We start from the raw sequence: 27,174 nt of genomic DNA, 5'->3' as shown, positions 1-27,174 counted from the left end.
CAGTAGAGACAGTAGAGGCAGTAGAGGCAGTAGAGACAGTAGAGTGACAGTAGAGTGACAGCAGAGTGACAGTGGAGACAGTAGAGTGACAGTAGAGTGACAGCAGAGTGACAGTAGAGACAGTAGAGGCAGTAGAGTGACAGTAGAGTGACAGTAGTAACAGAGTGACAGTCGAGTGACAGTAGAGTGACAGTAGAGTGACAGTAGAGTGACAGTAGAGTGACAGTAGTAACAGAGTGACAGTAGAGTGACAGTAGTGACAGAGTGACAGTAGAGTGACAGTAGAGTGACATGAGAGTGACAGTAGAGTGACAGTAGTAACAGAGTGACAGTAGAGTGACAGTAGAGTGACAGTATTGACAGAGTGACAGTAGAGTGACAGTAGAGTGACAGTAGAGTGACATGAGAGTGACAGTAGAGTGACAGTAGTAACAGAGTGACAGTAGAGTGACAGTAGAGTGACAGTAGTGACAGAGTGACAGTAGAGTGACAGTAGAGTGACAGTAGAGTGACAGTAGTAACAGAGTGACAGTAGAGTGACAGTAGAGTGACAGTAGTGACAGAGTGACAGTAGAGTGACAGTAGAGTGACATGAGAGTGACAGTAGAGTGACAGTAGTAACAGAGTGACAGTAGAGTGACAGTAGTGACAGTAGAGTGACAGTAGAGTGACAGTAGAGTGACAGTAGTGACAGTAGAGTGACAGTCGAGTGACAGTAGTGACAGAGTGACAGTAGAGTGACAGTAGAGTGACAGTAGTGACAGAGTGACAGTAGAGTGACAGTCGAGTGACAGTAGAGTGACAGTAGAGTGACAGTAGTGACAGAGTGACAGTAGAGTGACAGTCGAGTCGGTCTTACTGGCGGATGGCGTCGGGGATCTGCAGCCTGTCGGTGGGGATGAACTCAGAAAGCTGCTGAAGACTCTGAATGAAGCGGATCTTCCTGCTGAACTTGTCACTGTGGACAGAAGGTCAAAGGTCAACAAGTAGTAGCTGTAGCAGGTGGTTGCCATGGGGTCCGTAGGTGGTGCAAAACGTTTTCTTGACACGGTTGTCAGGTCGTTGCTATGATGTCTGCAGGGTGTTGCTAGGTGGTTGCTATGGTTATCCGGTATCTGGTGGTTGCTAGGTGGTTGCTATGGCTATACAGGCCGGTGGTTGCTAGACTACTGCAGCCAGTTGGCTCAGACCTCACAGATTGCTACTGTATCCAGGATGTTTGCCGGGGTGTTGCTAGGTGGTTGCTAAGGTGTTTGCAGTGGTTGCTATGTAAGTCATGTGGTAAGTGATGTGTAGTTTTTAGTTCTTCCAGAAGGAGGAGTGCTATCATGAGGTGGTTGCTAGGCAGCTACACTGGTTTTACTGAACTGTCTGTTATGGTTGTTATGGTGACAGTTTAGGTGTTTGTGTGTGTGTGTGTGTGTGTGTGTGTGTGTTTGTGTGTGTGTTTGTGTGTGTGTGTGTGTGTGTGTGTGTGTGTGTGTGTGTGTGTGTGTGTGTGTGTGAGTGTGTGTGTGTGTGTGTGTGTGTGTGTGTGTGTGTGTGGACCTGATGAAGGGTTTGACCACGGTGATCAGAGCTTTGATGTACCACGCTGGATGAACAACCAGCAGCCCCTTCAGGTCCTTCTTCAGCCTGCAAACACATGATGACACTCGTAACACACCTTCGTTGCCATGGAAACAAATTGTACTCTCTAACAATCCTTAAAAAAAAAGTTTACAGCAACTTCCATCAAAAAGCTGTTTGAGATATCTAAACAGACCAACCCCTCAGGGTTACCGTGGTGACTGAAACATCGTACCTCCTGTCGATGGAGGTGTAGCACTGGTGGAGCCACTTGATGGACGGCAACTTGTTTCTAGGAGCCATCGCACACAGGTAAACCAGCAGGTAGCTCTCTGACACCATCAGGTCCAACGTGCCCACAATGTACCTGCAGGTAAACAAACAAACAAACAAACAAACAAACAGACTCCTTTCAGTGCTCGTCCTTCCTGCTGACTCACCTTTCTCCTCCCACAGATCCAAACTCACCTGAACAGGTTCTGCATGACGTACTCGTAGTTCTCCACCGTATTCTCCGGCAGGTAACAGGAAGTGAACAAGATGATGGCGTTCATTCCATCGCCATAGTAACCTGACAACCAATCACACGCAGAGGAGTCACAGTCCGACCTCATGCTCCACAGAATAGAACAAACACCTGAGCCTGAGAGTGTGTGACCTCTGATCTCTTACAGGTGTGTTACAGGTGTGTTTCAGGTGAGCGTGACCTCTGACCTCCGTGTGACAGGACCTGCAGGTACGGTTCCAGGACGCTCATGTTGACGTGGTATTCGTGTCCGGAGATGCAGAACTTCCTCCAGCGGCGCCCGCTGCTGTCCACCTGATCGAGCTCCATCAGACCCTCGGACTGCTCCACCGGGCTCCTGACCACGCCCACGGCCCCGCCCACGGCCCCGCCCCTGCCCATCCGAGGGAGGTCATCTGTCAGACGCAGGTCAAAGTACAAAAGTCAGCTGTTCAGGTTGATGCAACGTTGGTTAGCGTAGCTTAGCATAAAGACTGAACCCAGTCCGTCTGTCCCCCTGTCTGTCTCCCTCCCCGTCTGTCTGCCTGTCTTACCGTCCCACTCCAGTTCGTGCATGCTGTCCGGCAGCGTTCCCGTCTCGCTGTCCGACGGCGTCTCCAGAGCTTCCAGGTTGATGTCGAGCGACGGCGTCTCCGACAGCGCGGCGGCGGAGAAGCTGTCGTTGCCGTCGCGGTGGCTCAGTGTGAGGCTCAGAGACGGGGCCACCAGACGTTTCTTGGCCCCGCCCCCAACGGTACCTGACAGGGCGAGGCTGGTGGGCGGGGCTGAGAAGTTTAGGGGGCGGGGGCAGAAGAAACAGGACATTTAGAAAAACTAAGACCAGAATATCTTTTCTTGTTTATCGTTCGTTCGTTGTCCGATTCAGAAACAGATAACGTTATAAAAACTAAAAAACGTGTTTTCACCTGGTTGTCTGCCGCCTCCTGCTGGACCGTCGGCATCCTCCGGACCTCCACAGTCCTCCGGCAGTGGTCTGGACCACCGAGACAAGAAACATGAAAGAACACAAGACGAGAGAGACCAGGTTCATTTTAAAGGCACATAGATGTCTACTAGCACCTGTTAGCACATGTTAGCTTATGTTGGCAACTGTTAGCATCTGCTGGGTACTTTTTTTATCGATTTGATTTCAGGTTGAAGCTGAAATGTGACCTCTGACCTTGGGAAGCCGTCATCCTGCCACTCCTCCATCAGCTCCATGTCCTGGATGTTGGAGGGCCCCAAGGCCCCGTCAGTGGTCCTGAAGGGGCCGAACACACCGTAAACATCACTGAGTTAAAGTGACCTGAACCCAGATTGGACGGGGTGGTGAGTTCAGGGACACTCCGGTGAGGACGTTTTAATATTTGTAAAAGCTGCTGAGTTTTAGTCTCTTTTATATGAAAACCAACATCTGTTGTAAACTGTAATCAATTTATTTCCTGTCAACTGACTAATAGTTTCTGCTTGTTGTTTAATTTATTACAAATATCATATTTTATTTTATTATTTTGTATGAAAACACGTTAAAAATGTAAAACAGTTCAGTATTTCCAGTAAAAAGTGTTGCAGCAAAAGATTCACATTTCATGTACAGAAAATACTTCTTTAAAGTAAAAGTACCTTTGAATGTGAGTAACTGAACACACACACACACACACACACACACACACACACACACACACACACACACACACACACACACACAGAGATGTCAGTGGATCACAGTGCTCCAACCAGACTCCATCCCCTTTTCTCTCATTTTAATCTTCATCCTGGTTTTCCTGTTCAACAGAAAGATGCGTTCAGGTGACCCTCCCTGTCACCTGTCGACAGGTGAGGCTCTTCAGTTCGGTATGTGTCCGTTCAGTGAGCAGCTCATCGTTATCCTAAAATCTGAATCGGATCAGACCGAACCAACCTGCCTGACCGCTTCTCCTCCGCTCTGCTCACACAGACACACCTGAGGAGGGGGCGGGGCTCTATTGTTCCTGCTTGTTATTGAGCTGGCACACCCACCCAGATAACCACACCTGTGTGTGTGTGTGTGTGTGTGTGTGTGTGTGTGTGTGTCACAGGTAAAGGTGATCAGGTGTGAAGCAGAGAATTGGTCGTCCTCCTCAGCTGAGGGTTTGTGTTTCCACTGTGGGGCCTTCAGGGCCCAGCTGGGAAAAAACACCGCTGAACATCTGGCCAATAGACTTGAAGGGTTCCTCTGAAGAGTCCAGGGTTCTTTGTGTTTAACGATGTTTCAAGAGTCCTTGAAAGGGTCCATAGTGTTTGAGGAGGTTCAGAGTTTTTCAGGTGGTTTTAGGAGTTCTTGAAGAGTTCTAAGAATTCAGGTTGGGTCCAGGGTTTGTTCAAGTAGTTTTAAAGGTACCTGAAGAGGTTCCACAGTTTCAGATTAGTTTGAAAATGTTCCACGAGTTTTAGGAGGATTCCAACCGCAGGAGATTTGAGGGTTCCTGAAGAGGTTCCCAAGAACCAGAAATCTTTATGGGGATTCCAGGATCGGTGCAAGAGAGGTTCAGGGTTCTTTACAGGACTTCTTGAATCTTTAGGTGGTTTCAGAGTTCTTGAAAAGTTTCCAGGAACATTTACTGAGGTAAAAAGGGGGAATTGGTTTTGGCTTCTCCGGTTTGTTCAAAGGAGGGTTCTTTAGGAGCTTCAACAAGGGCTCAGAGAGGTTCCACCGGATCCAGAGTTGACAAATGTACTCGAATTCTCAGGAGTTCTTGAAGAAGTTCCAGATTAATCCACTTGTTCTTTAGGAGGTTCCAGATCTGCCTGAGATGCCAAAGATAGACTCGGGTTTAGATCGTTCTAGAAGTCCATGAAGGAAGTTCCAGGATGCACTAAGTGGGACTGAATGTCACCTGAGAGGCGTTCAGGTGTCAAAGGGGGTTCGGACAAGTCTTCAGAGACCTTCAGGGTTCTTTAGGAGGTTCCAGGAGACCTCTGAGATCAAACCGATCAATAACAAACCAATTGTCAAGGAAACGGACTGAGGATCAGGATCTGTCTGCAGCGGAGTCCAGCTCAGCTCCACAACAAGACAGGAAGTCCGCTGACATCACTTCCTGCCGATCAAAACAAGCCCAAAACACTTAACGCACCACACCGACGCCTTCACTGACCGTCCGGGAGAACGAGCGTCGGCGCCAAAAAACACAACTTTAGTTCAACTTCCTCTTTTTCTGCTGGAACAGGAAACACACACACACACACACACACACACACACACACACACACACACACACACACACACACACACTGTGAAACCGGAGGCTCTGCTGTGTTTCTGTCTAAATGTTTAACGTACCTGTCCGTGTGCTCGGCGGTGGCACTCATGATGTCACGGTGATGTCACGGCGTGTTCTGACCAGCATGTATGACCCACTGGACGTCCGAGTGTCTTCCTGCTTCCTCTCTCTCTCTCTCTCTCTCTCTCTCTCTCTCTCTGTGGGAGTTCCCACTCTGACTCAATGGGATTCGCTCGCCCCCCCCACTCTCTCTCTCTTTCTCTCTCTCTCTCTGACAGGTCGGTCTGCATTTCACAGTGGAGCCGGCGTCTGATTGGCCAATGCTCACCTGCCCTGTGCAGACAGGTGAGGCTGCATCACTTCATTAATATCCACCAATTAGCTGCTGAGGCTATTTAAAGCCGGGGGATGTGCCAGGGTGTCCTCGGGGTCCTACTGCCCATCAACCGACTGTCATCAGCAGTTTTATTTTACTTTTTTTTTTTTTATATAATTTATGTTAATTGGTTTTACCTTTGGAAATTGGAAGTGAGAAAATTTTGAAAACTTTCAAATGTTTCTGATTTAAACAAAGTTTTGATCCTGAAACCAAAACAACTGAGACGCTAATGAAGGTGTTTGATTTGTTTCTTATTTTGAAATGCTTTGATTGACAGGTCTGGGCTGCAACACCACCACCAGAATAAAACTTGTATGTTACTGTTTATTGTAACTTCCTGTTGCTTCAAACTTCCTCCTTGTTTCATAATAAAAGCATTCCGCCTTCTTCAAAAGCACTTTATTGTGAAACAGTAACTGGAGGTGTTTTATTGATCATTTTGTCTATAAAAATTAGAAAACAGGGAAAACTGCCCATCGTGATTTATTAGTCAATCGTACATATGAAGAAACCTTAAAGGGTCATTCCGCTGTGTTTCCTGTATTTTAACTAATCAGAAGATATCAAAGTTGAAAGGAAACACGGAAATGAAACGTTTAAATTTTCTTGATGGACATCAGAGGAAACTTCTTGTCTGAGACACCGTGGACATGTTGATAGGTTGAAATGAGCCTTTAAGGCTCCGCCCCCTTATGACAGGAAGGTTTGAAGTCTTTGTGCTTTAATCGTGCTGAAAGTCTTTGTTCTGTTATTTTGTCTTTATGTTCAAACATCAGGAAGAGACGACATGTCAGACGATCCTGGAGAACTGAGCCTCCAACCGGACCTGGTGGATCCGGATCAGTTGGTTCTATTGGTTCTGTTGGACCTGTTGGTTCCATTGGTCCTGTTGGTTCTGTTGGTTCTGTTGGTTCCGTTGGTTCTGTTGGTTCTGTTAGTTCCATTGGTTCCGTTGGTTCCGTTGGATCTTCGGTGTGGTTCAGGTTAAAAATGAATCAATCTTCTCGCTGACATAAAACTTCTTTCATTGTCGTCTTCGGACGCTCCAACGGTCCTCGGAACTGCCCTGATGATTGACAGGAGCCGTCCTGATGATTGACAGGAGACAGCTGAGAGGTCGGAGGTCAGTTCCCTCCTCGGTCGGCCATCTTGCTGAACTTCTCCTCCAGGTCCTGAGCGCTGATGTGCGGCAGCCCGTCGTCCAGAGGACATCCCTCCACCAGACTGTTCATGGGCGTTGGAGGCACCCGAGACTCCTCCTCCTCACCGTCTCCCAGGCAAACATCTCCGTCCCACTCCCGCAGGAAGTCCTTGACGATGGGGAGGAGCTTCTTCCGAGACGCCAACGTGTTTCCTGAGATAAAAGAAGGAAACTCGTTAACTGACTGCTTCCTGTTTTTTAACGAGTTGTTTACTATTCTAAAAAACACGTTTATTAATTGTTATTTGTTTTTGTTTGTTTGTCAACAGGAAGTTTACCTTGCTGATAGGCTGAGATGCGAGGATGGGGGCTGCTGATTGGACAGAGGTTGAGGGCGGGGCTGTGGGTCTGTTCCAGGTACTGGCTCACCTAGGGAAGGAGGACACCTGGGTTGTCATGACAACTTGAATTAACACAACTAACATCAGTTAGGTGCAGTCAGCAAATATTCAGTGTGTAGTACGAGTGTATAGTGCATGTAGTTCAATGTGTAGTGTGTGTAGTTCAATGTGTAGTGTGTGTAGTTCAATGTGTAGTGTGTGTAGTTCAGTGTGTCGTGTGTGTAGTTGTTGTTGCGTGTACCTGATCCCTGCAGGTGCTGCTGTGACTGAACACGGCGAGCTCTCTGATTGGCTCTTTGCTCTCGGTGAAGGAGATTGTCATTAGCAGCAACAAATCAAATCCAAACTTCTGACAGAAACCTGAAAGCTCCGCCTCCAACTCCGCCCTCTGCAGGAACTCCTGACACACAGAATACATACAATTAACACAACAACACACACATCCACATCCAGAAAGGTCCTGGTTGCTGCCTGTGAGACTGAACTGTGGGCATCAGGCGCCCACTGCTGTCAGACTGGCATCACTGCAGCTCATTGGTCCAGAGAGCTGACAGCTGATTGGTCCAGAGAGCTGACAGCTGATTGGTCAGGTGGAGTCTGCAGAGGCAGTAGTTGATGCTCAGCTTCAGTATCTGTAGTACAGTGTGTAGTACAGTGTAGTACAGTGTGTAGTACAGTGTGTAGTACTGTGTAGTACAGTGTGTAGTACAGTGTGCAATACAGTGTGTAGTACTGACTGACCTCCAGTGTGATGTAGAGAACAGAGACGGCGAGGTTCAAACTTCCTGAAACAGCTTTCATGTCCTTCAACAACATCTGTTCTGTGTTCAGACCTGAGGACAAAATACTTCAATAAATACTACAAAATACTGCCCTAAGTGACAGGTGTCCTCAGGTACAGGTGAGTCCTCACAGACTGACCTGAGACGTCGAACTTGGCGTTCTGCAGCGCCTGGAAGAGAGCGCCCCTCGGTGGCAGAGCCGGGAACCGCGTCTCCAGCGCCGCCAAGTACTGACTGTCTTTAGGAGTCACTTTACCTGCAGCCGGAGACATGTTGACACAGTCCAACACCACCGTGGCTACACACACACACACACACACACACACACACACACACACACACACACACAGAGACACACACACACACACACACACACACACATACATATACACACACACACACACATACATACACACACACATATATATACACACACACACACACACACAAATCAATAATCTATCAATGTAAACTGCCAAGTTAACATCAAACAGATATCAGTATTTAAATCAGGTTTACCTGACGAGGTCTGACCACGTGTGTCTGACCAGGTGTGTGTGGTGTGGCCAGGTGTGTGTGACCAGGTGTGTCTGACCAGGTGTGTCTGACCAGGTGTGTGTGACTAGGTGTGTGTGACCAGGTGTTTCTGACCAGGTGTGTGTGACCAGGTGTTTCTGACCAAGTGTGTCTGACCAGGTGTGTGTGACCAGGTGTGTCTGACCAGGTGTGTGTGGTGTGACCAGGTATGTGTGACCAGGTGTGTGTGGTGTGACCAGGTGTGTGTGACCAGGTGTGTGTGTGACCAGGTGTTTCTGACCAGGTGTGTCTGACCAGGTGTGTGTGGTGTGACCAGGTGTGTGTGACCAGGTGTGTACCGTAGAGCAGCTGAGCGAGCTGCTGGTCCAGGATCTGCGGTGCTTTCTGGATGATTTGTTCTGTTACCAAGGTAGCGCAGGATCCTACCGTCTCCACGGTAACAGGACAGGAGGGGGAGGGCTCTCTCTCTAGCAAGTGGTGGTCGATCACCTCCACTACCGCTCCCTCCAGGTCGCTGTCTGAACTGCAGGAGAGAGACAGGCGGATAAGACAGGTGTTTACCAGTCAGGTGTTTTATTGTTTACCAGTCAGGTGTTTTATTGTTTACCAGTCAGGTGTTTTATTGTTTTCCAGTCAGGTGTTTTATTGTTTACCCGTCAGGTGTTTTATTGTTTACCAGTCAGGTGTTTGTGTTTACCTGTCAGGTGTTTTATTGTTTACCTGTCAGGTATTTTATTGTTTACCTGTCTGGTGTTTTATTGTTTACCTGTCAGGTGTTTTATTGTTTACCTGTCAGGTGTTTGTGTTTACCTGTCAGGTATTATTGTTTACCTGTCAGGTGTTTTATTGTTTACCTGTCAGGTGTGTTATTGTTTACCTGTCAGGTGTTTTATTGTTTACCTGTCTGGTGTTTGTGTAACCTGTCAGGTGTTATTGTTTACCTATCAGGTGTTTTATTGTTTACCTGTCAGGTGTTTGTGTTTACCTGTCAGGTGTGTTATTGTTTACCTGTCAGGTGTTTGTGTTTACCTGTCAGGTGTTTGTGTTTACCTGTCAGGTGTGTTATTGTTTATATGTCAGGTGTTTTATTGTTTACCTGTCAGGTGTTTGTGTTTACCTGTCAGGTGTGTTATTGTTTACCTATCAGGTGTTTTATTGTTTACCTGTCAGGTGTTTGTGTTTACCTGTCAGGTGTGTTATTGTTTACATGTCAGGTGTTTTATTGTTTACCTGTCTGGTGTTTGTGTTTACATGTCAGGTGTTTTATTGTTTACCTGTTAGGTGTTTTATTGTTTACCTGTCAGGTGTTTGTGTTTACCTGTCAGGTGTGTTATTGTTTACATGTCAGGTGTTTTATTGTTTACCTGTCTGGTGTTTGTGTTTACATGTCAGGTGTTTTATTGTTTACCTGTTAGGTGTTTTATTGTTTACCTGTCAGGTGTTATTGTTTACCCGTTAGGTGTTTTATTGTTTACCTGTTAGGTGTTTTATTGTTTACCTGTCAGGTGTTTGTGTTTACCTGTCAGGTGTGTTATTGTTTATATGTCAGGTGTTTTATTGTTTACCTGTCTGGTGTTTGTGTTTACCTGTCAGGTGTGTTATTGTTTACCTGTCAGGTGTTTGTGTTTACCTGTCAGGTGTTTGTGTTTACCTGGGCAGGACGTTGTGGTCGACCAGCGTCAGCTGCAGGCGGCCGGCTCGCTGCAGCGCCAGCAGGTCCAGCTGGTCCCTGAACAGAAGAAGTTCTGGAGACAAATCGGTCTGACGTAGCAGGAAGATGTTGTCGGAGCGCAGCAGGAGGTCCGACTGACGGATGTTGAGCAGCGGCAGCGCGATCGTCTCGCCGGATCCGGTCTGACGGAGAGAGACACGTTAGACCCGGAACCTACTGACGAGTACCAGCAGCTGATTGGACGGCGTCTCACCTTGGACAGGAAGTAGGCGTAGGCCAGAGCGCAAACCATGGAGTCCAGGTCGCAGGCCTCGTTCCCCATAACAACGTGGAACCCTGGACCGGCCTGACCCGTGTTCGCCTGGGGGACCGAGACCGAGACGCACCACTCAGACTGATTTTATAAACACTGGAGACACGAGTACCGGATCGGTTCTGAGTCCGGTTTGGATCCATGAATCACGTGTGTGAATAAACGCTCATTTTGATCCACTGGAGTTACGAGAATCTGACTGAAGTAGAACCGGAAGTAAATCAGAAATAAAATAACATAAATCTGTTTAATTAGTAAGTTAAATTACATGATTTAATTTTAATTATAGTGTTGTATTACATTTCTACTTTCCTTTTAAAGCTTCGTTATTTAAAAAAGAAAATTCTAAACTTCATCATTTTGTTTGAATTCTCATTTATTAATTTTTTATGATTTTAACTGTTCATTGAAACATATTTTATAAATTATTAAATGGTCTGTTTTAAAGAAACATTTTCTTTCTCATCTATTCACATTATTATTATTATAAATTGTATTTACATTTCCAGGTCAGTTCGTGATTGTTGGTTCTTTTACTTGTTTCAGTTTTCACCAGCTCGCGTTTTTTATTTTGAAAGAATTTTCTTTTCTCATCGGAAGTTTGTTTTGAACTGACCGGAAGTTTACTTTGAAAGGTTGAACTCTAGCTAAATTGATGGCGTCCATCTTGAATATAAATAAATCTCGGATTATTAAATGATTAATAAATGATTAATAAATGATTAATAAATGATTAATACATGACTGCCGCTGCAAACCGCTAAAACACCGTCTGAGCTAACGGGCTAACTTTAGCCGGACGGCTAGCAGCGCGTGCGTTACCTTCACGGCCGCGCGGCCGCGCGACAGGAAGTCCTCCATCCTCCTGTTAGCCGTTAGCTGCTAACAAGCCCGCTCCGGCTGACAGCTCGACCCGCCAGCTGGCTGCTCCAACCGGTTAACGGCTCCGGTAAACGATGACAGTCGGCTCGCGCTGTCAAGTCTCACACGCACGTTGACCGTTAGACTGAACGCGTGACGGGCTTTCGGTAAAAGGTCAGGACGCATTCAGGTACATGTTTAAAACGTCGTAAATCGTGACGCTACCAGCTGTTCTGGTTGAAAAAAAACAACAGAAACAGTAAAAATAAAAGAAAAATTAATTTATTAATTTAAACAACAACAACACATTCACAGCAGAATCAAGCAGGAACTACAAAGTCAGAGATTAAAGTTCAACTCTTAATAACAACAATAAAGTTGTGATATTAAAGAATATAGCAACTATATAATTATATATTTTGTAATTTTAGATCTTTTTACCCAGAAAATTTTATATTTAGAATGTATTGTATTTTAACTTGTTTGGATTATACAATTTAAATTGTAATATTTAAAGAATAAATTTGTAATGTTATGGGATAATATTCTTTATTTAGAGTTGTAATTTAAAGAATTCAAAATGTTGGATTTAAAACTATTCTGTGATCAAAGTTTTAAATGTTTATTAAACCACATTATCAGATTTTCAAAGAAATATTCAGTCTTTTATTTTAAAGAAACAAAAATCAGTAGGAGGACAAGCCCCATTTTGTAGCATTTGAAGGCATCACGGCCCTCCAGAGAGAACAGAACTCTGGGTAATGTAGTGTCCTGGAGGTTTCACTATGGATCTGTGTTTTCCAATAAAATAAAATATCAGATTAACTCCTGCTGCATTTAAAAAACAAAAAAGTAAAACATGTCAAAAATATTTAAAAATAAAAACTGCCAGCAGCGATCTGTGGCCCTCGCAAACTGCACGTCGGGGGTCCAGCGGGTCGAAGCCGCCGGCTCCCCGACGTGCAGCACGTGAAGGTCGGCATATTCCCACTTGCAGTTTAAATTTTTTTCTCGATATCGTTCCGTATTCTTCTTTAAAAAAAAAAAAAATCTTCAAAAACTCCTGAAAGTTGGTGCCTGACGATATGCAAAGTTTCGTGAGGTTTGAAGCATCGTTTGACCTTAAACATCAACTTCCTGTGTCACGGCCAAACATCAAACTTAGCCACATCGCCCTGACTATATTATATACTGTATACTATATACTGTATACTTTTTACTATATGCTATATACTTTATACTATATGCTATATACTATACACTGTATACGATATACAAAAATGAATTTTGGGTCAGTTTTCAGACGACATGCTGTAGTATGACTTTTTTGTATTATATTTTGGACTTTTCTTTGGATATTTTGGATGACTTTTTAGAGTATGACCTTTTTCTGAAGAAGTTCTCAAGTTACTTCTCACTGTGAGGCAACTGCTCTAACCAGTGATGAAAGAATTACCTTTTGGGCTTTTATTTTAGTTTTGTAATTGGTGTTGACCTTTGGTTTGGTATTAGTATGACTGGATGTACATACCCAGACTTGTGTGGTTTACCCTCAGAGGGCCTCGCCTTCAGTCAACCATGAACCCTGTGTTACCTCGGCAGGTAAACCATGAACGTTGAATGATATCTGAGCGGGGCTCGAACCCATGTCTTCATGAGGTCATTTCCAGCTTGGTGTTGGAGTTGTAGACCGCTGGACTATCTTCGGCAGCGAGGAACATGTCGCGGCTGTTACTCAACAGATAAAAGATTCTACTTCAACAAGGTTTATATTCATGGTTCAGATTCCACCTGTTGATGGTGATTCAACTTTTAGTGAAGTTGAAACGTTTGGAGAAATTGAAAAAGTTTTGCATTCACAACACATTACAGGAAGATATTTAATATCACTGCAGACCTCCTTAAAAACACGTATATCTACTATCCAAATAATGTCTACGGTAAGTTTGGTCCATTTGAATGAATATTTGTGGACGGAGTTATAGGTTGTAGTGAGCCAAAGATTTATGACAATGCTGTCTAACTCCTGGGAAGGTTGGTGGTGCAGTGGTTAGTACTGCTGCCTCTCAGATACAAGGTTGAGGTTCAACCCCCCCCTTTGTCATGACTTAAAAAAAAGCAGGAGTTTTTGACTGACTTTGTATTGTGCTTTCGCACCATCGGTGCTCGGGCCCTCAGGATAAGTTCATTTTCTGATTTGACTTTTTGTTTCCAGGTGTGTTGATCAGCTGAATAAAACCTCTTCGTGTCACTCGGGTAGTTGGACAGGTGCGTACTGAAATGCTGGTTTATTGATTGATCCGGTCAGCTGGAGGTAAAAACAACATTCATGCTCAGTTCATACAGACGTTTATAATAAAACACAAACCATATCTCACCGATAAAAACGTTCCAACATGCAGAAAACAAGCCGGACACGATCTCACTGTAAAAACGGTTTAATCATTTATATCATTTCTTTTTCTTTTTTTTTTACATTTTATTTAGTCTTTTGATCAGAGATTAAAAATCTTTCATGTGACGTTCAGTCATGTTTTACACGTTTAGAACTTTATTTTGAATGTTAAACCTTTTAAAGTGGGACGTTTTGTTTCTGTTCACCGTGTTTTGTTTTTATTTATTTTGTGGCTGTAATGAACACTGGAGCCTGCAGGGGGCGCTGGCACTACTTCACACTATATCCCTATCAGGTTTCCATGGTAACACTGATGTGAAACTTTAATCAATCTTCTTCTTTAAAAAAAACCCACCTGAGATGATCAGAGACTGAAGTCACGTGGGGACATTTAACCCGACTGCACGCAGCGTTACGGAGACATTTTCAGTCAGCAGGCAGAACCCTGACCTTTGACCTCCGGGAACGACACAGCTCTGGTTGATTGACAGCTGCCACTCAGACTGAAACTTACATGCGTTTGTTCATGACTTAACTCGTCAAGTTCAGGAAATCTGCTTCCTGTTTAGTCTCGGTTGATGCGTTGAAAGTTCTGGTGACCTCTGACCCCCGGCTGCGGTGGCAGTTCGGTGACCTCTGACCCCCACCCGGAGAAGAGTTCTAGATCTTCTCCACATAGTTGCCGGGGAACATCCCCTCTCTGCCCCGCAACCGGCCGAACCACCAACCAGATGGATCTGCAAAAAGAGAACAGAGGACACTTACGAGGACTACAACCCTGCAGGTACTTATGAGGACTACAACCCTGCAGGTACTTATGAGGACTACAACCCTGCAGGTACTTATGAGGACTACAACCCTGTTGTACGTAGAAGGTACCTTCCGTGAGTAATTCGATGACATCATCGGCGTTGAAGCTAAGCTCATCAGTGTCCTGGGCGTCGTAGGCATACAGAGCTCTGCACTGAGGAGACCGGGCCTTCGGTTTGGGTCGACCCGCTCCGGGAAGCGGCTTCACCTCCTTCGACCGCCGCCGCTGCAGCCTGCAGGCGAGGAACGGGGATTAGTGTCACTCACGCAGCGTAACCAGGAGTTGAAACAGGTAGGTGCTCGTTACACCGGTATATAGATTAAATTGGTGACACTGGTTCCCCCGGTTCTACTGGTTCCCCTGGTTCTACTGGTTCCCCCGGTTCTACTGGTTCCCCTGGTTCTACTGGTTCCCCTAGTTCCACTGGTTCCCCTGGTTCTACTGGTTCCACTGGTTCCCCTGGTTCTACTGGGTTGCTTCCAGCAGTCTCACCCGGCAGCGCCCTGTTCGGGGACAGCCATGAAGCCCATGTCGTGGTGTTGCGGGGTCCGGTTGTCATGGCGATGCTGGCTCTGGAGGCGGGGCAGGGTGGGCTGCTCCATACTGGACTGCTGCCTCAGCAGGGAGCCTCTGGAGGAGGTGGAGCCTCCCCTCGGTGCCCCGCCCCCTCTGGAGCGAGGAGCTGAAGGGGAAAAAAAAGACATCAGCATCACAACACTCAACTGAGAGGACGTCGTTCCGACACATTAAGGGTTCGTAAACTGATACCCGAGTTGTACTGGCTGGTGGGCGGAGCCTGGTTGCCCATGTACCGGCTCTTGCGCTTGTCCCTTCGCGTCGGTCCTAAAGATCAAACAGACAGGAAGTGAGACGCAGCAGACAGGAAGTTGCGACGGTGACCGAGCTATTCGTAAACCTACTGGAGTTCTTGGGCAGACCCGGTCCGACGGAGACCTGCAGGACCTTCCCGCTGGGCTTCAGGACCGCCTCATCGCCCCGACCCGCCTGGAACTGGATCTGTCTGGACCCCGAAGAGCTGAACGGACCCCAACCGCCCTTCTTCACCTTAAACTCCAGGCTGGAGGGAAAAAGAAGGCGGGAGGCTGAAGGACATATTTAACGGTACCGAGGAGATGCGATGAAGACAGATTGATGGAGTTTGTCGACTGCGGTCGGTACTGACAGGTTGTTGAACTTCAACGGCAGCTTCTTCTGCGTTTTCTCCTGATAACGTTTCACCAGCAGACTGAGGAACTCGGTTTTAAAGACGCTCTGAAGGACGCTGTCGTACTCGTCCTCGTGGACGACGAAGAAGTCGTCCTGCAGAGTGCTGACAGAAGACAAACAGGTGGGAAACAAAAATCATGTCCTCATACAAGAAAACATTTGGTGCGTTCAATGAATGTTTTGGACTTAATTTTAGTTCTGGAGTGAATTTCAACTCTCACCCGTTGGTTCTGGTCATAAGTCGCTGCTTCCAACATTTTGGTTGTAGTTCTAGGTCCAATTGAAACTGGTTCTGGTTTTACTCATCTGCTGATTCTAGTTGTTAACTTGTCTGATTACAGTTCTAGTCCTGACCTTGGTTCTGGTTCTAGTTCCAGTTCTAACCTTGGTTCTAGTTTTACTCTGGTTCTAGTTGTTGACTTGTCTGGTTCTGACCCTGGTCGTGGTTCCAGTTCCGGTTCTAGTTCTAATGGCGTACCTCAGGGAAACAGACTGGATTTTGTTGACTTCGATCTTCCTCTTGAGAACCTCCCGGATCTGACCTTTATCTGGACCCTGTTTCACCTTCTCTCGACCAATCAGGTAGAGGAACTTCGGCGTCAGGATGAGGTCACTCTTCACTGTCTGTGTTGAACAACAGAAACAAGGTCAGTTCAGGGAGACGGTGGGTTTCAGGGTCTCATAGTTTGAGGAGTTCCTCCAATCACAGCTCACAGCTCTACATGGGACTGATCGGGCATTGGTTCTAGTTCTAGTTATGATCCGTGCTCTAAGTTCTGACACTAGTTCTAATCGTGGATTTGGTCTGGTACTAGTTCTGGTCCTGGCCTTTATCCCGGCACTGAGAAAGTTCAGATCCTGATACCAGTCCTAGTTTTAGTTCCAAGTTTTCTTTGGTTCTAGTCATAGTAACTCTTGCTTTAGTTCAAACCCTTTCTAGTTCTAGTTCTGGTCTTGGGCTTCATCACGGTTCTTATTGTGGGTTTGGTTTCAATTTTAGCTCTGGTGCTGGTTCTGGTTCTGGTTGGTGTATGTCAGGGAAACGGGCTCAATCTTGTTGAGCTGCCTCTCAGGAACTTCCTGGATCTAAACCTTAATCTGGACTCATCGTGTCTCAACCAATCAGGTTCCAGACCTTCGGGGTCAGGATGAGGTCAAAGTGTTTGTGTTGACGGTAAAGTTATAAAAAACAAGCAGATCTGCTGCAGGTCTTCGTTTTTCTTTACCCTGAACCTTCGGTCATATTTCACCACGACATCAGCGAAGTCGATTCTCTCTCTGCGGCCGACGAACTGTCGGATCTCCGGGTGGTTGTCGGTTCCGATGTAGTCGCCCACAAAGTTCCTGTTGATGCTGTTCCGGCGGCGCTCCTTCTTGTTGAGCAGGACGTCGGAGGCTGGAATTAAAAAACAGGAAGTCACTCGAGGACGCAAAACTCAAAAACTTCCTCCGATTCGCTTGCGGACGATCGCCTCACCTTCTTCCCTCATCTTCACGTACTTTCGGACGGCGATGTGTTTGCGCCACGCCTTCTGAATGACCCGCGCGTAACCGTTGTACTTCCGCTCACGCATTTCTTCCAACAGGAAGAGCTGCAGCGAGAAAACAAAGTCAGACCCGGAACCAGAACAGAATCCTTCGATCTGGTTCAGCTATCAGTAGGTTCTCCTGAGGTTCTCCTGAGGTTCTCCTGGCGCTGAGTCGGCTTCAGGAACTCTGAATCACAAAGTTTTTGGTTAAAACACTTTCGTACCGACTCCGGAGCTTTGATGAAGACTTTGGCTTTTCCCAGCTGGAACTGGTCCTGGTCCATGTGGACCGAGTTGAGCAGGTGCAGAACCCCCTGGCGCTGCTCGCCCCTCCAGCGAGGCCAGCTCTCCTTGGTCAGGATGGCGTACCTGCGGCACACGAGTCTCCGTTAGGACATTTGAAGCGGCGGGCCGGTGGTACCTGGTTCTGGGTTTGAGCTCTGACCTCTGCAGGAACTTGTTGAAGACCCGTCGGTAGGCGTATCCGGCCCGGCGGACTCGGATGTTCTCCCGGAGGCCCAGGTACTCCACCTGGTGTCGGACCCGGTTGTCCTCCCAGTCCCGGGGGCGCTTGGTCTCGTTGGGTTTGATGCAGCGGATGTAGTGGGGGGTGCACTTCATCAGGGTCTGGACCAGGCTGTTGGCTTGTTTCTACAGAGGACGGAGGGACGGGGTCACCTGCTAAAAGTCTTACCTGTCGTGTCCGACAGCTGTGGAGCACATCTGGCCTGATGTTTCTCTCACCTTGATCTTACTGCTGGCCGTACTCGGCCGCCCTCTCTTCTCCGCCTCCAGGTTCTCAGGGAATAGAGCTCTGATGAACGCACTGACCACAAACACATCGGACAGGTGTCATCACGAGGTCACACACACACACACGCCTGTCTTGTGTACTTGCGAGGACCCGATGGTCAATCAGAAAGTTCAGGTTCTGTTCCTGAACGCAGCACAGTGCTGCACCCGGAGCAGCAGGAAGCAACGACCTCCATGAGGAAGTATTCAGAGTGTCGTCTCTTCATCAACATCATGACTGAGTTCAGGAAACTCAACTTAAGGACAATGAGGGACAGGTGAAACTAATCAGGGGGCGGGGCCAACAATCATACAAAGGACAGGAAGTGAAACAAAGACAATTTCTAGTCATTTCAAATTCAAACAGGAAGCACCAAACCCAGACTGCCCTGAAGACTACAAACAGAAAAGAAGTCCAAACCAGAACAGAACCTCAGAAGGTCCCAGTGGAACTCATGTTAACAGTCTGACTCTGGGGGACAAATTCACGGTGACACAAAGAAAACCCAGCTGGTGTCTCCTGATCTGACGATCCTTCTTCTTCGGTCTTGGACGATGAAGCTCCGCCCCCTCTTGAAACGTTGAATGTCATCAGAACACCTCGCCCGGCTCATCGCTTCATCGCCGTAGACTTTCTGAAGCATTTCAAGGGTTTCTGTTGACCGTTTACAGAGTTTGACTCGGTGGAAATCACTGCATGGGCTCAGGAACACTTGGCTGCTGCAGATTTTTTGTTCCTTAAACATTTGAACCCAAAATCTGCTGTTTCTCTGCTCCAGTTTCAGGTTTCCATGGTGACATCACTAATGTTCACGTTACTAGCGGTCACGTTAACGTGAGGAACTCAGTGATGATGATGAAGAGACGACTCTGAATACTTCCTCCTGAAGGTCGTTGCTTCCTGCTGCTCCGGGTGCAGCGCCGTGCTGCGTTCAGGAACACTCTGGACTTATTGCTCGACCCTTGTAGTAAAAATACAAAGACGTCGCTGAGAACTTACAACTCGCTGCTCTGCATCAGCTCGATGATGTCGTTGAACAACACGTCTCTGTTCCTCTCGCAGAACCCGCCGACGTCATACGACACCTGGACACAGACAGGACAGGTGAGGTCGGCAAAACACGCGTGGGACAGGTGTGTGTGGTGAAAACACACGGACAGGTGTACAGGTGTTGTGAGGACCTTGCCGGCGTAGTGGTGGACGACGAAGCCTCTGTTCCAGCTGCTGAAGTGCTCGTGGGTCCCGATCTGTCCCTGCAGCTTCTGCAGCAGCGTCTGATCCGCCCCTTCGCCTTTAGCGTGCATGGTGGCGCACACGTCGTCCAGGACGCTCATGATCCCAAGAGGATTCTGGGAAACAATCAGACAGCCGGATGAGGGGACGTTTTCTGAAAGTAAAACCTGGTTTAAATGCCATTTGTTTTTCTTGTGTTCATGTCCTTGTCGGTTGGTTCGGGCCGTTGACGTCCTGCGGTGCCTTCGATACCGTTCGGTCCATTTAATTACTCTTAAACGTTAAGTTTTATTCCCTTCAAACCTTCCTGATGTTTCAGCTGCGAGCAGAAGAAACCGAACAAGAACTCAGCGTCATCGTTGGTTTGTGAACGTTATGAATCCTCCAGTTCAGATTCTGTTCGTCACCATCTTCGGTTTGGAGCAGGAAGTGACCATATTTGGACGATGTGTCGTGTTCAGCGATTGGTCGACTCACCAGTTTGGACTCGATGAGGTCACAGACCACTTTGTTGTTGAAGTACTCGATGGGGGTCCATCGGATTCCCTCCTGAACGTATTCCTCCTGCAGAGACACGACAGCAGAACCAGCAGAGACGGTGAATCTGTCAACATCTGACGCCTGCTTTCACATTTCTTTATTTACTTTTCATGAATGTTTGTGTGCGACATCATTCAGGAGTGTTACAGTGAAAACTTTATCAAGAAACATCTCACAAAAACCTTGAGAAAAGTAGCTACACAAACATTATATTAAATTATAAAAACATAAAATAAAACACAATGCTGTTTTACTCCAGAAGTATTAATTCATTCTAATTAAGTTATTCTTTCACCTTTGAGCTTTAAACAGATGTTTTTGGAGCAGAAGTTTCATTTGTATTTATCGCAGTGTGGATTTAACGGTCGTCTGATCCGTCATATGTTACAACTCGTACGTTCTCAATAAAGTTTATTTTAAAAAAACAACTTTACCTGTTCGGCCTTCAGAGTGAGTTCAATAAAAATCTGCTGCAGCTTCTCGTTGACAAAGTTGATGCAGAACTGCTCGAAGCCGTTTTTCTGGAAAAAAAGAAAGAAAAGAAGAATGAATTATCTGATACAGCAGTTAATTAATCAGTTAATTAATACATATCTTTGTCGTCATTATGCAAACGCTGTAATCTCATTGAAATCAGCAAAAACAAACAAATGATGTCATGAACCAGCTGACGGTCAGTACCTGCAGTCACCAACGGGGGCAGAGTTGAGTTCACACTGATTTAAATTCAGTGAGTACAAAGAAGAAAAAACATTTTTATGATTGTGTGATGTCCTACATTTCCCAGAATGCTGTTCAACAGCCCCTAGAGAGAGACACGGGTTCTATGTTCCTGTGTTTGGTCTTCTGGACCAGGACAGTTTTATGGGGACACTTTAGCGAGTCCTCACTTGTTCGCAGAACTCGGAGGTTTCAGGTAGATTTATATTTATTGGTTCGGAGACACTTTGATGGATTAAAGTGTGTTTTTCTACCTGGAAGATCTCGAAGCCGTAGATGTCGAGGACCCCGATGTTGAACTCCTCCTGGTCCTTCTGAATGGCTTTATTGATGCACTGACACAGACAGAAGAAGAGGAAACCGAATAAACACAAAACCAAACACAGAGAGAATTAAAGCAGAAGGTGCAGATGGCTGCAGCGGACTGACGTCGACCAGGAAGTCGAAGAGCCGGGCGTACAGAGCTTTGGTCAGGGCGTCTCTGGAGAAACAGGCCTGCTCGGTGTTCAGGGTGACGGAGATGGACTCGGTCTTCCCGCCCCACTTACTGTCCATCACCCGGCTGGTCAGTTTACTGCAGAGACCATCCTGAAGGATCCCTAGCAGGTAGGACGGGAAGGCCAGGACTGACAGGAGGACAGACACACTTTCTCAGAGACAGACTTCACTCGTAATATAAAAAACAGTACATTTACAATGAGTCAGCTGTTAGCTACAAGTTCATTTCCTGTTTTTTTTAGCCTGTATTTTTTTCACATTCAGTCAAACTGCCCAATTAAAGCAGCAGAATTCTCTTTCAGAAGCTTCTGTATGAAAAGTTTCACAGATGTTCAGAAAGAAATTCACCGGATCACTGTGATGGTGAAGAAAACGTTAAAACAGGCAGATTCTCAAGCAGCTTCTGCAGCGCCTTTTTTGCTGTTTTCTAAGTGGGTCTATCGAGGTCTGTACTGGATGGACATAAGAAATACTAATATGCTGAGGAACTGGAACTCAAACTGAATATAAACATATGTGTTTCATATGTGATAATTCAGATCTGATGGAGTTATGAGTCTCAGAAGAAGGACGAGTTTTCACTCACAGAGCGTCAGTCTGTTTCTGGCTGTTTTTAAGGATCTTAATCTCCTCACTGAGCTGAGTCACTTCATTTCATTAACCTTTTGTTCTTATCACCTCTGTGTGCTCGGTGTGTCAGTTGAGGGTTTATATTCATGTATTTATATTCTATTACATTATATTCATGTATTTATATTCTATTACATTATATTCATGTATTTATGTGCGTCTTACAGTCCTGACTCTCCACCACCGCGTAGTTGTTCTCCTCTCTGAAGCTGATGTTTCCCAGATGAAGAATTCCTGCAACGATCTGAAGAACTGAATCCTGATCCTCCACAGACAGACCGACCACCGACATCGCCGCCTGACACACAGACAGGTACAGACAGACAGACAGGTACAGACAGACAGACAGGTAAATACAGGTAGAGACAGACAGGTAAATACAGACGGACAGGTAGAGACAGGTAGAGACAGAAGACAGGTAGAGACCATGGTATCAGAGAACTCCTTCTTGTCGTTGACGTCCTCCACCGTGAAGGTTCCTGATTGGTTCAGGTAGTAGTAGTAGTCGGGGGTCGTGACCCCGAGGTTCTCCCTCTGCTCTCCACTGGCCCCCTCCAACAGCTGAGGACAGAGGTCACACAGAGGTCAGAGGTCACAAAGGTGTTGTGTTTATACAGGTCAGAAACAAGCACAAAGTATATGTTGCAGTACTTGTTGCAGTACCTGGTAGTAGATGTGGAAGTTTCTCTCTCCCTGATTCTGGGAAACGACTCGACTTTTCTCCAGGAGGAAGTTGGAGATTTTGCCTCCATCAGGAGCTCCTCCTCGACTGAACTGGATCTCGAAGTATTTCCCCTGAACAGGACGACAGGAGAATATCTTGACTGTCCATGTACAACTGTGTAACACGTAGTACTTAATGTGTATTTATACTCACAAATCTGCTGGAGTTGTTGTTGCGGACGGTTTTTGCGTTTCCGAAGGCTTCCAGCAGAGGGTTGGACTGAAGGATGATGTCTTTAACATGCTGCACACAGCGGCAGTAACCATGGTAACAGAGACGGGACAACAGCAGTAACCATGGTAGCAGAGAGGGGAAACAGCAGTAACCATGGTAACAGAGAGGGGGACAACAGCAGTAACCATGGTAACAGAGAGGGGACAACAGCAGTAACCATGGTGACAGAGAGGGGGACGACAGAAGTAACCATGGTAACAGAGAGGGGAAACAGCAGTAACCATGGTGACAGAAGTAACAACTGCAGTAACCCTGGTAACTCTAACCATAGTTACAGCAGCAACCATGGTCGAAACAGCGAGAACAGTTGTTACCATGGTAACAGTAACAACATCAACAACCACGGTGACAAAAGTAATAATGGCAGTAATGATGATGACGGCAGTAACAACGGTAACCGTAGTAACAGCACTAATCATGAAAACAGTAATAGTTAACATTAGCAATAACCATGGTTACAAAAGTAATAACGGCAATAACCATGGAAACAGAGGTGACAGCTGATCGGTACTCCGAGCAGTACTTTGAGCGGTACTTTGAGCGGTACTTTGAGCGGTACTTTGAGCGGTACTCTGTGTACTGACCTGGACTTTGTCTCCCCCTCCGGACACTTTGGACACGTAGCTCATGATGTATTTGGCGGCGACGGTTTTCCCCGCGCCGCTCTCCCCGCTGACGGACGACAAACACACTCAGAGCACGTTGAATACGAACATTTTGTGTGCGAACTCTGTGAAGCCCCGCCTACCTGATGATGACACACTGGTTCTCGCTGTCAATCATCATGTTTCTGTACATGTTGTCAGCCAGCGCGTAGATGTGGGGGGGGTTCTCGTACTGAGCCTGAGGGGGCGGAGTTACAGTCACAGTGAGGTCAGAGTAGAAGTTTGTTTACATTTGTTTATTTGTTTGTTTGTTTGTCTCACCGCTCCCTGGTACAGCTCCACCTCCCTGTCCGTGAAGTACGGCAGCTGTTTGAACGGATTCACAGAGATCAGAACTGCACCGATGTAGGTCTGACAGAACCGGGTCAAGGAAGGCAACTAGAACCAGAACCAGAACCAGGACTGAAACTAAAACCAAGATCCAGGCCTGAAATTCAGACCTGAACCAGAACTGAAAGTAGAACCAGAACCAGGACTGAAACTAAAACAATCATCAGTACTAGGACCGATACCAGAACCAGAACCGGGCCTCCCGGACCGGATCCAGTGGAGGATACGAAGATGTAGTCGTCCATGTATCTCTTCTTCAGGTTGTCTGTGATGGCGTCCTCGCTGATCTTGGACAGCAGAACCATGTCGTCCACGCCGCTCACCTTCACGTTCTGGGCCTGCCAATGGTAGCGCTCCTTACTGCCCTGAAAGGGGGAGGAGGGGGGAGGAGGGGGTCAAAGACAGGTGTGTACCTGTGGGAAGGATATAAGCTCCTCCTACTCTGACAGCTGCCGATACATTTTTTTTGTTTTATTTTGAAATTTACTTTTCCTTCACATTTTTAAAATTCATTTTACTTTTTACATTATTTGTAAGTTTTTATGATATTTTCTTTGTATTTCTTTAAATGTGTGATTGTTATTTAGCTTATTTATTTATTCATATTTTATTTTACCAACAAGGATTTTTTTAATTTATTAATTTTCTAACATTTTTTCTTTAATCTGATTAATTTTTTTTACTTCCTGTTTTGCATTTTTTACAAAAAATTATTGTTTCCTTTATTCAAACAGCAGACTGAAAACACAGATGACTTCCTGCAGGAATTATTGATCTATTTATCGGATGTTTTCAGGTTCTGATCCAATCAGCTGTCTGACGGTTATTGATCATTTTTACAGCTGATTTTGTTCCATAGTTTATTGACACTCATTAAACCATCACTATGAATGAAGCTGAATATTAAAAAAAAAAAAAAAATCACTGATTGATCTTGTCAAAGTCTGATATTATTAAAATAAATTAGGAGATACAAAAAAATCTCTTCTTTGCTTCAGTTTAAAAAAAACCTTTTTAAAATTGAAGATTTGCAGATTTAGACGGAGTTGTTGTTTGAACCAATCGAACGTCTCCGTCTCCTCCTGAATTCCCAACATTCCTTCTGTCCTGCGGGGTCTTGTCATGTTGAGGAGCAGCGAGGAGGCGACGCCTCGACACGTTACAGGGCGTGTGTGTGTGTGTGTGTGTGTGTGTGTGTGTGTGTGTGTGTGTCTGTGTGTGTGTGTGTGTGTGTGTGTGTGTGTGTCTGTGTGTGTGTGTGTGTGTGTGTGTGTCTGTGTGTGTGTGTGTGTGTGTGTGTGTGTGTGTCTGTGTGTGTGTGTGTGTGTGTGTGTGTCTGTGTGTCTGTGTGTCTGTGTGTGTGTCTGTGTGTGTGTGTGTGTGTGTGTTCAGATTAAAGTTTCAGTCTGTAAACTCTAAAAAAATTAAATCAATTCACCGAAGGAATAAAAAAAACAACTGAAATAAATGAACTGAACTTCTGAATCTTTCTGTGTTAAATAAGTCAGCTGGAAGAATTTGACCTCGTGACCTCCCGTCAGCCTGAAGACCCTGAAGGTCCCTGAACAATCGTACGTCATCGTTCCCGTTAACTCAGTTTAACCGACAAACAAACAAACAAAACAAAAATCTGTTGTCTGAAACTGTTTCTGTAAACATGAATAAATAATGGAAGTAAATATTGACCTTTAACTTGTTTAACCACATTCAGAGGAGAGGATGCAGTTTCCATAGTAACAGCAAGGAAATCAAACTGACTCAACATTTAATTTGTTATTTCTTTTACATATTAACTAATTTTTATAGTTTATATTTTAATATTTATGACTCTAACCAGGTTGAATTTTTTATTTGTTATTTATATTTTCATTTGTTATATTTAATTAAAATTATATTTTTAGTTTTATTTATTTGTATTTTTTCATGACATATTTATAATTTAATTTTTTTTTTGTCATTGATATTAATAATAATAATATGTAAATGTATATTTATTTACTTTATTTGTTTTTAGTTCTTTGTGTTTAATGTTCAAAATTATATTTAAACTTTTCCTAAACTTTGTGATCAGGAAGTTTTTTTAGTTCACAGCAGCAGAGCTCTGACCAGACACCTGATCCTGCACCGGAACCAGAACCAGTACTGGCACCAGAACCAGAACCAGTTTAAAAAGCTGTTTGCTCATTAACTAGAGGTAAAGAAGTCTGTGAACTCACCATATCTGCTGCTCCTCAACTTCACTTCCTGCTTCAGATAAAAATTTAAGAAACCTTCAGTCGGTCTCAAGTTGATCCAGGTGAACCCAGACTGGACCGGAACCAGATCAGCCCGGTTCAGATCACTTCGATCCGGATCAGTTCAGACTGATTCTGCTGGTTCGAACAACATTTTTCTCTCCGTGTATTTTCCTTCCTTCAGTCTTCAGTGTCTCAACTCCTTGCAGGTGTGGGCAGGTAAGGCCCCGCCTCCTCCTGAGCCGCGTGGAATTCTGGGTACTGGAGTCTTGAACCACGTCCCCTTTAGCGCTCTGCTGCCTTCCAGTGTCCAAAACCGGAATCACACACGAACTGGGGTTTATTTCTTTTTACACATCTGAGACACAAACACGCTTTTTATTGATTTAATTCATATTTATGTTTTCATCATATTTTAATTATTTAGTATTTTTGTGTTTAGTGAGAACGAAAGTTTCCATCTGATGCAGTAAAAACATTCAAAAACTTTTCAGGCGTGTTTTCAAGACTTTTCAGGACCTTTAATGATCTTTTGTCTCCTGCAAGAGCTTTTAATTATTTCTGCTGCTTTTTATTTGTATTTTTATTGAGTTCCCTGCAGATTAAAGTTTCCTCGTCCTCTCCGTCGGGAAGAAACTTTAATCTTTTTAATGCATTGTCCTCATTTTTATACTCGGTTTTAGTTTCTAGTTCTTATCTCATATTTTAATACTCTTAGTCATTTTAGCTTTTAATCCATTTTTTACATTTCTTTTATCTCTATCATCTCGTTTTCCTTTTCTCACATTGTATTTTATTTTTCTGAAATACAAAACGTGCAAAAAGTGCTCTATAAATATAAATCAAGTTTGATTGAATTGATGATTCATGAAAAAAAAATTCTATTTTTGATTGTTGTGTTTTTATTGTTTGGACGTTTTCTTTCTGCAGGTTGGAGGTTCTGATGGATTCTGAAGGTTTCTGCTGACTCATCAGAAACATCCCACAGACTGCAGGTCGACACCAGCTGGTTTTATTTTGGGTCAGAACAACAATCTGCAGTCAAAACATAAAACACGTGGTCTGGTCCTTTAAACGCTGTCTTTGTCCTCCACCAGGCGCAGCGTCGCCATGGCAACATGTCCATTGGTTCACCTGTAAAAAAAAACCCCGCTGCCTGCTGACTGTTCACATTTCAAACTAAAACTG

The 27,174-nt window shown here is 45.3% G+C and overlaps 3 protein-coding genes across 4 annotated transcripts in view; all 3 read right to left on the bottom strand.

Moving 5' to 3' along the window:
- Positions 1 to 5,842, bottom strand: part of bnipl (BCL2 interacting protein like) — an 8,708-nt gene extending 2,866 nt beyond the window's left edge. Inside the window, exons 1-9 of the mRNA XM_069176877.1 lie at positions 5,397 to 5,842; positions 3,255 to 3,335; positions 3,001 to 3,068; positions 2,629 to 2,859; positions 2,284 to 2,490; positions 2,038 to 2,140; positions 1,805 to 1,936; positions 1,549 to 1,635; positions 860 to 958 (exon numbers count right to left, since the gene is read on the bottom strand). Of these exons, the coding sequence (XP_069032978.1) occupies positions 860 to 958; positions 1,549 to 1,635; positions 1,805 to 1,936; positions 2,038 to 2,140; positions 2,284 to 2,490; positions 2,629 to 2,859; positions 3,001 to 3,068; positions 3,255 to 3,335; positions 5,397 to 5,425 (1,037 nt within the window). The 5' untranslated portion in view covers positions 5,426 to 5,842. The remainder of the gene's footprint in view (positions 1 to 859; positions 959 to 1,548; positions 1,636 to 1,804; positions 1,937 to 2,037; positions 2,141 to 2,283; positions 2,491 to 2,628; positions 2,860 to 3,000; positions 3,069 to 3,254; positions 3,336 to 5,396) is intronic.
- A 341-nt stretch (positions 5,843 to 6,183) lies between these two features.
- Positions 6,184 to 11,591, bottom strand: prune (prune exopolyphosphatase). Of its 2 annotated transcripts, none has more exons than XM_069176851.1 (9): positions 11,385 to 11,591; positions 10,503 to 10,610; positions 10,229 to 10,431; positions 8,916 to 9,100; positions 8,180 to 8,338; positions 8,000 to 8,091; positions 7,500 to 7,658; positions 7,196 to 7,286; positions 6,184 to 7,070 (listed from the first exon to the last, which is right to left on the bottom strand). In XM_069176851.1, the coding sequence occupies exons 1-9, from the start codon at positions 11,421 to 11,423 to the stop codon at positions 6,841 to 6,843; spliced, it is 1,266 nt and encodes a 421-aa protein (XP_069032952.1). In that variant the 5' UTR covers positions 11,424 to 11,591; the 3' UTR covers positions 6,184 to 6,840. The 2 variants fall into 2 exon arrangements, with proteins under 2 accessions (XP_069032952.1, XP_069032962.1); XM_069176861.1 differs by having other exon boundaries at positions 8,180 to 8,296.
- Positions 11,592 to 13,269: 1,678 nt separating this feature from the next.
- On the bottom strand, positions 13,270 to 26,888 carry myo1eb (myosin IEb). Its single transcript, XM_069176807.1, has 27 exons — positions 25,969 to 26,888; positions 23,980 to 24,117; positions 23,684 to 23,773; positions 23,506 to 23,600; positions 23,342 to 23,429; positions 22,677 to 22,766; positions 22,463 to 22,594; positions 22,226 to 22,360; positions 21,965 to 22,097; positions 21,101 to 21,297; positions 20,926 to 21,006; positions 20,386 to 20,472; positions 19,889 to 19,975; positions 19,360 to 19,527; positions 19,178 to 19,263; positions 18,130 to 18,211; positions 17,831 to 18,036; positions 17,610 to 17,754; positions 17,334 to 17,448; positions 17,083 to 17,252; positions 16,335 to 16,480; positions 15,813 to 15,959; positions 15,550 to 15,707; positions 15,398 to 15,472; positions 15,122 to 15,311; positions 14,698 to 14,861; positions 13,270 to 14,555 (listed from the first exon to the last, which is right to left on the bottom strand). The coding sequence occupies exons 1-27, from the start codon at positions 25,969 to 25,971 to the stop codon at positions 14,479 to 14,481; spliced, it is 3,285 nt and encodes a 1,094-aa protein (XP_069032908.1). The 5' UTR covers positions 25,972 to 26,888; the 3' UTR covers positions 13,270 to 14,478.
- Between the last annotated feature and the right edge of the window lie 286 nt (positions 26,889 to 27,174).

Source organism: Embiotoca jacksoni, unplaced genomic scaffold (assembly GCF_022577435.1).
Source record: "Embiotoca jacksoni isolate LCO1_2020_lvr unplaced genomic scaffold, fEmbJac1.0.p SCAF_106, whole genome shotgun sequence".
In the NCBI taxonomy this organism is placed as follows: Eukaryota; Metazoa; Chordata; class Actinopteri; family Embiotocidae; genus Embiotoca; species Embiotoca jacksoni.
The sequence above is the reverse complement of the archived record's forward strand: the minus strand, read 5'-3'. Positions and strand labels throughout refer to the sequence as shown.

Excerpts from the sequence above, each read along its gene's own strand:
- myo1eb (XM_069176807.1), bottom strand. Across the intron at positions 23,601-23,683 it reads TGGAGCTGTACCAGGGAGCG|GCTCAGTACGAGAACCCCCC; the intron begins GTGAGACAAACA and ends CCGCCCCCTCAG. Across the intron at positions 14,862-15,121 it reads CCCGAACAGGGCGCTGCCGG|GCTGCAGCGGCGGCGGTCGA; the intron begins GTGAGACTGCTG and ends CCTCGCCTGCAG.
- prune (XM_069176851.1), bottom strand. The coding sequence starts at position 11,423 with ATGGAGGACTTCCTGTCGCGCGGCCGCGCGGCCGTGAAG. Across the intron at positions 10,611-11,384 it reads GCGGCCGCGCGGCCGTGAAG|GCGAACACGGGTCAGGCCGG; the intron begins GTAACGCACGCG and ends TCGGTCCCCCAG. Across the intron at positions 9,101-10,228 it reads GACCACAACGTCCTGCCCAG|TTCAGACAGCGACCTGGAGG; the intron begins GTAAACACAAAC and ends TCTCTCCTGCAG.